The sequence below is a fragment of the Papaver somniferum genome, chromosome 3, assembly GCF_003573695.1.
Source record: "Papaver somniferum cultivar HN1 chromosome 3, ASM357369v1, whole genome shotgun sequence".
Lineage (NCBI taxonomy): Eukaryota > Viridiplantae > Streptophyta > Magnoliopsida > Ranunculales > Papaveraceae > Papaver > Papaver somniferum.
The window spans coordinates 168,872,939-168,884,545 of NC_039360.1; the positions used below are offsets into that span (position 1 = coordinate 168,872,939).

The window sequence follows — 11,607 nt, forward strand, 5'->3', positions numbered from 1 at the left end:
ATTGATATAATAAAATATTGGATTCTTATCCTGTTACCTGCAACTGAAAACAAGAGTAAGTGAAAACTATATAAAATTTTCAATCAACATGTATTAAAAGAAATTCACCCTAGACAGAATGAAGTATCAAACAAACACATGAATAACAAAACAGTCGGAATTTAAACCAATTAGGGAAATAACTTGGGCGAGAAAAGAAAACTAACATCTCTCCAAGACTAATCCCATGTAGCCAGCCCATTCAGAAGTCCAACACGTACACAATCATCATACGCTACTAATCAATTCAAGACTTAACTCTGGCAACAAATGTCAGTGTAGTAGTTGGTAAAGTCATTGGGTGGTGATATCAGTGTGGCTGAGTTCGATACTTGTTAGCACCACACCTTTTACCTTTTAAGGAAAAAATATCAGGCCAATTAGTCATAAGGTCTCCAATTTTTTGATAAGTAACGTCATTGATCCACATCAGAATAACAAGTCAATGATTTTTGAGTTACACAAAAATTTTCTTCTCTTTTTCCCTGAGACCCTAGGTACAGTCCAATTACAACTGACTTTGAGAGTTTTTGTATATCCACTGAGAGTTGAGATCATCTATAAAATCTTTCACATCTCCCTCAAAGAAATTACAGAGGAAACATAATCTCGTGTTGGTGATTTCATACCCTTTTTCGTCTAGGTTATCCATTTTGGGGATTGCATTTTGCAATGCTGAGTAAGACAATATCCGAACTTTAAATGGTACATCTTTCACCCATACGAGTTTAGGAGATATTGACATTATTGTTGTTTGTTGCTTGCTCATCTATTGATAGCAGTCTTTAGCATTGAATCTTATTCTGCATGAGATATAATCTTATTCTGCCTCCTGGAGGATCTTCAATAATAAGAAGTAATATGCTCAAATCTATTTTCTCTCCATCCGATGAATGTCTCTTTAATTGGATGCCCATTAGCAACCAAATCACCCACTTTAGCAAATTTGTTTTGTGTGATCTAGAAATTTTTTGAGAATGACAGATAAAATGGTGTGGATTCTTTCCACTTTTCATACCAAAACATCATAAACCTCTCATTTCTTATTTTTTACTTCATAAATTAGTTCCACCAATGACATATATTTTTGAATGCCCATACAAAATCCTCTCCCTTGAGGCATACATATTATTTAGACCATAAAATATTGATCTCTGACTTTGTTTTTTCTTAAATGATTTTTCACCATAAGGCATTATACTCTACTGCATATTTCCGTTTGTAATTGTCCAACATGGCTTTGTTGGTGAGCCTTAAATTTATTATAGATAATCCACCCGTTTCTTTGGATATAAACAATTTTCCAAGCCACCCAAGAGATATTTTTCGGAACCCCAACATAAGTATCTCATCATCTTAATCTCTTTTCTATTTCACTGGCATCTGAAGAAATAAGGTAAACTGGAAGGCTGGCCATAACACTATTTATCAGGATAACTTTTCCTTCTTTATTAAGAAATCTCCTTCTCCATGGAGACAATTTAACATGACGAGGGTACTGAGTACATCATGATCTTTTCGTATCAACCTATACTGACAAACCTTGGGAAATTGTACTAAACCAATAATGGTAAAATAATTACTTTAACAAGATGTAACTTGGTATATAGTTCAAGGTCGTGACTGAACTAGCTATGGGATCGTACCAAGTTGATTAATATATAAGTATAATTGCTTAATTATAACTATAATACTAATAATTATAACGCAAAAAAGTAATGTAATGGCACGATACACAAGATTTTGTTCACGAGGAAAATTGCTTGGCAGAAAAACTCCAGGGCCTAGTCCAGTTTTGAATACTCCCAGAACTAAGTCATTATAAAAATTGACTACCGAAACTTCGTTTAGTTGAGATCAAGTAACTACGCGTAGTTACTGAGTTCCTTCATTATTTTTGCGCCTACATGTAATCTGGTCTAAGCATGTAAATCCCAAGACAAGGTCCACTATCTTGAGTAGCTTCACTTTCTGTGAAGACTTCCGCTCAATCCCTTGGATCATAACCCGAAACATCAAAGAAATAAATCTGTTTCAATACCAACCCACTTATCAATCTTCCGAATGAATATTAAAATCAAAGATAAAGTAGAGTAAGCGATTTTCCGTTTAATCAATTTAAACTCCTTTGGTCAAAGATAAAACCAAGTTAAAGATTATCGAAATAATATATCTCAGTGAACAAGCTCTATCTAAAAAACTCTATGAGGAGACGCAACTAAACAATTTGATTGATCTTTACAACAAGTCTTAAATCTACCAAAATAAACTACTTTTTTGGATCTCAGGAAATCAAGTGTAAAAGAAGAATCACAAAGATCAAAAACCTGAAAAAGAAAAGTCTTCAGGTCTTCAATCATCAAAGTAACCGTTGCACAAACAACTTGATTCCTACTAATAATCAACATACACAGAACATAGTCTGTAATTAACGTTGATTGATCAATAATTTTATCTACAAATCTTGATTCACGAGATATGTACTAGTTAATCCTCAAACAAACTAGATTGGATATACATCAGAAGAAAAGGACCATAGTATAAACACGTTTAATCTATCAAGGATAAATATTCCATTAGTTCTCAATCAAATTAATTAATCAAAAACTAAAATATACGATGTAGTTTCTCACCGGCGGTACTATTTAAGCTTGTTGATCCCAAAGAAAACTTCAAAGAAGGCAATGCAATATGTTTCACCTAATTAGATTACTCCTATCTCTTGACAAGGTAAGAGTTTGTAAGAATACAAGACTTCACCATCTGTAATGTTATGACCAAGATTTAATGAAATATATGGCATTACCATACCCAAAATCCTTAAGATATGCAGTGCATATTTATTTCTGAATTTAACAAGTACAAATTGTATTCCGACAAAAGTACTGGTAATTGGAAGTCAAATCGGACTGAGTTAGGCTCTGCAAATCGGCGACTAACTTAGTTTCAAAAAATTTCTCGATCTTCACCATTTCTCTTCCTTCATTAATCAGTAATCACTAGCAATCAATAGTATCAGGTGGATCTGTTGTTTCTCAGGTGAATCAGGTGTTTTTTCTTTCAATAAATTTATTAATGGATCTATATTAGTTAGTTTGTTTGTATTAACAAAATTTTAATGAAGAAGATGCAAGAAGTTCTAGGGTTGCTAACATCTCCGTACCAGTTGAAAAATGTTCGTCGATTTCCTTAATTGATGGTCATAGTGATTCTAGGTATGATTCATGAAATTTTCTTTAATTGGCAGATTAGATTTTCTTCGAATTAAATTTGTTGATGCTATGAATATATTGAAAAAGAAACGGAAGTTATCTGGTGAGTGTCTGTTGATTCCTTTGGGTTTTTCACAATTAAGTTGTCTAATGTAGAAGATCAAAATTATATCAAAAATAGTACATGGGATGTGCAGGACCAAGTTCTGAAAACTCGGAATTGGATTCCAAACTTTCATCCTGAAAATCAAAGAACATCTCATGCTCTAATTTGGGTATCTCTACCAGGATTAAGTCTTGAGTATTGGGATGAGAAAACATTATTTACAATCTGTGATACAATAGGGAATCCAGTTAAGGTTGATGATAACACTCTTAAATATGCAAGTGGATATGCTGCTAAAGTTTTGGTTGAGATTGATTTTTCCAAGACAATTCCAAACAAATTATGGATTATCACTAAGTATGGTAGTTTCTCACATTTATTATTCTAAATAAACCTCCAAAATTCTGTTGCAAGTGCAAGATTATTGGGCATATATTATCTGAATGCAGATTTAATAAGGTTCATTCAGTAGATAAGCATACTGAGAGATCAGTAAACAGTGTGAAGAATGTTGGTAGTACTGAAGGGGTTCAATCGAATAAGGGGGAGGCTGAGAAAGTTGTAGTTACACCAAAAAAAGTTCAAGAGCCATTTGATATTTATCCTCCACCACGTGGTCAAAGTAGCAAAAATATGAATGATTCTCAATCAAATAATTAAGTACTTATTACACAAGGTAGATTCAGTTCTTTACAAGATACTGAAGTTGATTTCAATACAACAAAAGAGGAGGAGCAATTACAGGATGTTCTAACTCCTGCAAAAATAATTCAGGTTGTTGAGGATAATTCTGTTGAGAAGAGTGTGATTAAATTCATTAATGGCAAAGATGGTATTGTATCTTCTGAAAGGGTTCCTGTTACTTCATGGTCTAGAGTTGTACAAACGCCTTCAAATATTAATCCATCGTCACAGGGTACTAAAGTTGTTAAGGTAATGAATCAAGATTCTTCTAGTACTCAAATTCCAACTAAATACAACTTTATGAAAAATCAAGGAAAAGGAGGCACTAAAGGCCTCCATTCCAAACTATGGAAGTCTTATTTTGGAATTTAAGAGGCCTTAGAAGAGCCATGTCTCAAAATAAATTACGGGCTCTAATAAACCAGTTTAATCCTTTAGTATTATGGGTAGCAGAACCTAAAGTAGTATGTAATTCTTCATTTTGCAATAAATTGAATCTACCAGGTACGCAAAGCATGGCAATTCATAATTCAGTATCAAATAAGAAAGGTAACATATGGTTATTTTGGAATAAAAATTTACCTACTCCTTCAGTATTATCAATGTCAAGTCAGATGATCACAGTTGAAATTGGTGGTGTTTTGATATCTGGTATTCATGCTCATGTTGGTGTAGTTCAAAGAAGATTTTTGTGGTCTGAGATGGAAATAATTAGTGGTTTACAATTACCTTGGTTAGCCATTGGTGATTTCAATGTCATTACTTCAATTGAGGAGAAAGTTGGTGGTAAAACTCCAAATAAAAGAGCAATGTTAGATTTCTATAATTGTTTAGACATTTGTTAATTGATGCAGGCTCCTGAAACAGGTATTCAGCATTCTTGGTCCAATTGTCAACATGGAAGTAAGAGTACTCTGTAATCTGAATAGAGCAGTGTTCAATCAACAATTGTTACAGAAATTTAATGGATGGGGATACAAAGTGGGGTTGAGAATTGCTTCATATCATGCTCCATTATTAGGTGGATGTGCATCTATTCACAAACCAAAAAATGTTCCTATGAGATTTCAAAAAATATGGATTTCACATCCAACATTTATGGAAGTTGTAGAAAAATGTTGGTCTGAGGTGATAGAGGGTGATCCATATTTCATCTTTCAAGCAAAATTAAAAAAGTTAAAAAGAATACTTAAGGATTGGAATTGGGAGGTGTTTGGTAATATTAATGTACAAATAAAAGAAGCTGAAGTTAAAGTTCAGGAAGCAATGGTTAATTCAGATAGCAACCCATTGGATGAAGAATTACTTAACAATTTGGTAAGTGCTCAGAATCTGTACAATTCAAAGAAAGTTCAACTGAATACTTACTTGAAACAAAAATCAAGAGTTAAATGGATAAAAGAAGGGGCAGCAAACAATGGTTTTCTACATACAAGTCTTAAAATCAGACAAGCAAGAAATACTATAAGTGAGCTGGAGGTGAACAATGGAGATATCATATCTGATCAAGTGAAATTTCTGAAGAATTGGTGAAATACTTTGAAGATAAATTTAAATTTAAAGAAGTGGAAAATTTTGAGCATATGGTAGATGGCATACCTGAAGTAATAACTAATGAGGATCAAGCTATGCTAGAGTCTATCCCAGATGAGAATGAAATCAAAGACACTATATTTGTTATGGATCCAGATTGTGCACCTGGGCCTGATGGTTTTTCAGGTTGCTTCTATAAATCTTGTTGTCATATCATCAATAAAGATGTTGTCAATGCAATCCAATTTTGCTGGAAAAGGAGGTTCATACCCGAAGGGCTTAATTCAAAATTTTTAGTTCTTCTTCCAAAGGCTGAAGGAGCAAGAAGTCCAAATCAGTTTAGACCTATTGGTCTGAGCAATGTGAGTTTCAAAATTTTCACTAAGATCATGGCTACAAGAATGGGACATCTTATGCACAAGTTAGTTTCTCCTCAACAAGCTTCTTATGTCAAGGGTAGATGTATTCAAGATCAGATTATGCTGGCTTCTGAAATGATAAATGAGATGGAAAAAAAGAGAAGATGTGGTAATGTGGGACTTAAGCTTGACATTTCTCAAGCTTATGATTCAGTTAGCTGGGAATTTTTGTTTAAAGTACTTCAGAAATTTGGTTTTTCAAAGAAGTGGTGTGAATGGATACATATTCTATTTCAGTCTGCAAGAATCTCTGTGATGGTTAATGGGGGTCCCTGTGGATTTTTCTCAGTTGCTATGGGACTTAGAAAAGGGGATCCCTTATCTCCCATTTTATTTGTGTTAATGGAGGAGGCATTAAGTAGAAGATTGACTCAGATGGTGAATGAAGCTTAATTTATCCAATGGTTGAAAGGAAAGGTATACATCCAACTCACTTACTATTTGCAAATGATGTTTTCATTTTCTGTAATGGTGATAAGAAGAGTATTCTAAATTTGATGAAGTTGCTTGAAGATTATCAAAAGTGTTCTGGTCAGATAATAAACAAACAGAAGACCAAATTGTTCATTGATGGTGCTTCTGATCTGAGGAAAAGTCAGCTTAGAGAAATGATTCAAATGGAAAGAATTGCATTTCTCTATAAATATCTTGGAGTTATTCTATGTGTTGGAAGAGTAAAAGTCTCAACAATATGGCCTATGGTAGAATTGATGCAAAGGAAACTTGCTACATGGAAGGGTAAATTGTTATCATTTTAGGAGAGAGTGGTGTTAATTAGATCAGTTCTTTACAACATTCCAGTCTATAGCATGGCAATCTATAAATGGTCAGCATCAATAATTAAAACCTGTGAAAAGATCATAAGAATTTTTCTTTGGTCTGGTGATGGGGACACAAGGAAATACATCAAATTTTCTTGGAAAAATGTATGCACACCACTGAAAGAAGGAGGTTTGGGTATTCCAAGACTTGAGAATTTGAATAAGGTTTTTCTCATGAAGATGATGTGGAAAATTAATAACTCCAAAGAAGATTGGGATTTGTTCTTTCAAGCTACATATAAAGATAAAAATGGGCAATGGATCTCCAAGTGGCAGTTATCTTCAGTGTGGCCAGGTTTGAAATGGGCTTGGGAAACCCTTAAAGAAGATGTTAGATGGAGAAGTGGTGATGGTAAAAATATATATGTTTGGTTTGACTATTGGATTGATGGGTGCAAATTGATAGATAAAATTGGATACACTTTATTTGTGAATGACAATATTCACATGAAAATTTCTGATATCATAACTAATGGTGTTTGGTCTGTGCCTTAATTATGAGCTTCAACAGATAGTTCAAAATATGCAATTACCTGAAATCTGTGGTGGAGTGGATGACTTGATATGAACAGAGAACTTAAAAAGGTAAATTTTATGTGCCTGAAACTTTAAACAAAATTAGACATAAAGAACAGTAAGTAAAATGGGCTAAGCATATATGAAATTCTTTTCTTCATCCTTCTACTGCCAGTAATGTTTGGAAGATTATTCAAGGTATTTACATAGATGATTCTACAATGATTAGCAATGGGTATGAAATGGTATCAAGATGCTGCATTTGTGAGTCTGAACAGGATATATGCACCATTTATTGTGGGAATATAGTTTCAGCATTGATATATGGAGGTGGATTTGCTTGATATTCAATTTTGTTCTGCCCAAATCTCTTGATGATATCTGGAAAAATGCTGCAAACTGTAGCTCTCTGATTAAACATGTATGGTTAACTGTTGCTTGCACCATTCTTAAGGAACTCTGGTTCCAAAAGAATAAAAAATTCTTTGAAAATGTTAAGCCAAATTCTCAGGCTTTTAAATGTAGAATTCTCAAATTGGTTAATGAAGGGGGACTGAGGTTTACAGGGACCAAATGGAATCAAGATTATGATAATGGGATAATAATAAGATTTGATTTGGGACCTAGATTCTCTAAGTTTCAGATCGTTAAAAGATGCCAATGGAATCCACCTGAGATTGGTTTTATTATGTTCTGATGTGATGGTTCTTCTTTTGGAAATCCTGGTGCTGCAGGTTTTGGTGTTGTAGTAAGGGATTCAGAATGTCAGGTGGTTGCAACTCTTTCTGGTGGTATTAGAGTAGCTTCAAACTATTTGGCAGAAACTTATGGTGTCATAGCAATGGAATTAGCTGTTTAATGGAAGATGAAGAACATTATAATTGTGTCAGATTCACAAACTGTAATTGCAGAATTTACTCAAGGAAATGTCCCCTGGTTTATTAAAGGAAGATGTTTGAAAGCTATTAAGAAGCTCAAACAAATCAGGTATATGCATTGCTATAAGGAGGTCAATTTCTCTGCAGATAATATTGCCAAAAGGGGTGCTTCACTAGCAGCAGGTGAAAGACAGATTCACATTGGTAAGCCTCAGTTCTTGCCTAAGATTGAAATGCCTAATGTTGATTACTATAGATTCTGTTGAGTTTAAATGTATCTTGTCTTTTATCTTGTCTTTTTTTCTTTATGTCTAATTGCTGAACAATGAGCTCTGTTAATTGAGTTGTAAATTTTCCTTGATAAATGAAATTATGTGATTCAGAAAAAAAAAATTATATTCCAACTCATAAACCAAAATCACTCATAGTTGACAATTAATACTAGCTAACACACTACCATGTACTTTACTAATATAGTAAGTAAAGATATACAAACCTCTGAGATATGGTAATAATATATTTTTGAATATCTAAAATAATATTGATTTTTCGGTTTTCAGGATTATGCCTTGAGTATTAAAGAAAAATACTTAAACATTAATCTATTAGAGTTTAGGAAATGTTTAAATTAATATACCGACATTATGTGAACATTTCCATTCTAACCAAAATGCATCCCTATGTCTACGGAGACCTTAAGATATTAGACATATCAAAAATGTATGTTTCGGTTAGATATTAGGATCGTTCATGACTTTGATTTTTGTAAGGGTTCAATCCTGACACATATCCTTAAAATCGGTCATAATAGAGATCCTGATTAGGGCCCAGTGCTAGTAGAGATCCGTGAATCATCTATTCAATTACGAAACAAGTTTCACAAGTCCTCCCTTAAACTATGGAGTTAAACACAATTCCAAGGTACAGATTCATCTCGAAGTTCAACATACTAAATAGTAACGAACAACCAATTAGTGTTATGTCGATTCTATGAAGGCCACGGATAATCTATACCTTGTACCTTAAGTTATATAAAACAACTAGTATAACATTCCTTAATACTTTGATTATAGTATAATGAACAATTCACCAATACTAAAGTCATCCTAAACAAACTTTACTTTGTATGCTATGTTTCAATAAATACTGATTTGAAAAAAAAATGATAGAAATGGAACAAGTCAAGTTTATTGTTACTAACCTTGAACTGAAGGATGATGTCTTCGTTGATGCCGATACGTCTTCAGGTTCTTCATGAGTAACAAGAGCAAGTCTCAACATTTTTTATGTTCCTAGTCTTACCTAACGAAGTTCACTCTAATAATCAAATCAAGCGACTTTGAATTGTGGAACTAAATTTGATAACCAAAACTTGTCCGTTCAACAAAGCAATGCCCTAACACTTTTAAGACTTTTTTTGGAATCACTTCTAAAACTGAAGTTTGCTTATTAGTGGAGCCTGTAGGCATGCCTAAATACATTGGGAGTTTCTCAATTATGTAGTTTAGTGTCTTAGTTATATCTTAAAATTTTACACCAATGTTTGATGACTAGCTTTTTTCTAAAGTGATCACTTTAAGTTATATACCTGCAACATGAGCAACAAGTTTTCAAATTATTCTTATTTGGCATCTAAGAATATCATAGTGTCATCTAACAACTGAAGATGACACACTTTAATTTTGATATTGACATAGATTATCATCTTTTTTAAGTAACTTGGTGAAAATTCCGCCACTAGGACGAAGAGGAATGGTGACAATGAGTCACCTTGGATAAAACTCTTGTGGATCTAAGTCGTGCACTAGATCGATCCATGATCTTTATTTCCTCCTACTCTATGAACCCTCTAACAGCGTACCTTTCAGTGCCTACTTTGACTAAAACCCCAGAGATTTTTGCTTTTAATCTTGCATTTATGAGTCCTCCTGTAATGAAATCCCATTTTGAACCTGTTTACCTTTTACAACAGCACTTTGATGTTCTGATATCAATTCTGGTAATATTTTTTTTGAATCTATCAACTAGAATTTTGGACAAAATCACCAAAAGAGTAGGTCTAAAGTGCTCAGGCCTGAAAACTTCGGCTCTCTTAGTTGAATCAAGAGTCTTATTTTTAAAGCAGGAGTAAGGAAAAAGGGGTACCACTAGATGTAATAACGGCTAGTTGGATTTTTTTTTCTAGCATAAGTTTTTTTTCTAGCATAAGTTTTTTTTTTTTGTTTTTTTTTTTTGAGTCCTTTGGTGTTTTGTCTTCTTTGAATTTCTTAGTTCTCTCTAGGGTCTTTGGTGTTTTTTTTAGTTAGTTTTGATTCTCTCTAAAGTCTGTAAGCTTTATGAGCTCTTGTTTGCTTACTTCCTGTGAATACATAAATCACGATAAATCCACGTGTTTACAAACAATGTTCGCATACACTCTATATCATAAATTATGCGATGTATGCGTAAGGGGAGGTGATTATATCGATTCATCGACTCAGAGCCTTCGGGTTCGTCATTGTCTAGTCGTATATTATCACTTATAATGCTCATATAATAGAGTAAATAGAGATCGAAGTATAAATGTAAAGTGCATGATGTAAAACGCTGAATGTAAAGTGCTGAAATGTAAATAAGACAAAGATTTTACGTGGTTCAGCACTAAGGCCTACATCCACGGGGTTGGTGTTTCACTATGTATTGAGTGGTTACAAAGATAGTCGAATGACTTTAAATTGTACATAGGTCAGCGGAAATAAGGGATTTACTTACTCTTCCTATTTCTCTTTCCTATGTTCTCCTCTAATTGCTATCAATTGGTCGACCCCTTCTCTCTTAGTGGAGAGGGGTATTTATAGGGTTACAACGTGGGGTCCACTTCTGAAGGAAGTTATAATCTTATCGTCTTGTGCTTTGTGTCAATACCGCAGATATCTTCGTCTTCTACGATGCCCCCAGCGTTCCATGCTTGATGACGAAGAGTTGTCATCGTGTCTTCCATAGGTTGGTCGACACGTATACTGAGTCAGGGCGTTTAATGCGGGTGGTTGGGTCGTCTGTACGCGCCAGACAGACGTCCTCTGCTCCTGTCATATCCGTGTTAGTCAGATTAACCCCATCCGTTGATCTTGGATCTTTCTTGAGATGGGATAAAGTAAGTCTTTGGATGCTGTTCAGTGCTTTGCAATGGCATTATATTTCGGTACTCCTCGATTCTTCGCCATTGGATATGTTGGATGAGGGACTTGCCCTGAGGAGACACGTCTCTTGGCTGTATGCGCGTGACATCACACCTTGATACCCCGGATTGTATGTCTTCCACGTGTTTCTCCATAGAACGTGGCGGATGATGAAATATGTACACACAATTTGCCCATTTTCTTCTGACTTGGGTGTCAGTTGAAGTTAGAGGAAAAACGT

General features: G+C 34.1%; 1 protein-coding gene across 1 annotated transcript; it reads left to right on the forward strand.

Moving 5' to 3' along the window:
• Positions 1-6,394: 6,394 nt before the first annotated feature.
• Positions 6,395-8,189, forward strand: LOC113360324. Its single transcript, XM_026603844.1, has 3 exons — positions 6,395-6,731; positions 6,825-7,166; positions 8,065-8,189. The coding sequence occupies exons 1-3, from the start codon at positions 6,395-6,397 to the stop codon at positions 8,187-8,189; spliced, it is 804 nt and encodes a 267-aa protein (XP_026459629.1).
• The last annotated feature ends 3,418 nt before the right edge of the window (positions 8,190-11,607 follow it).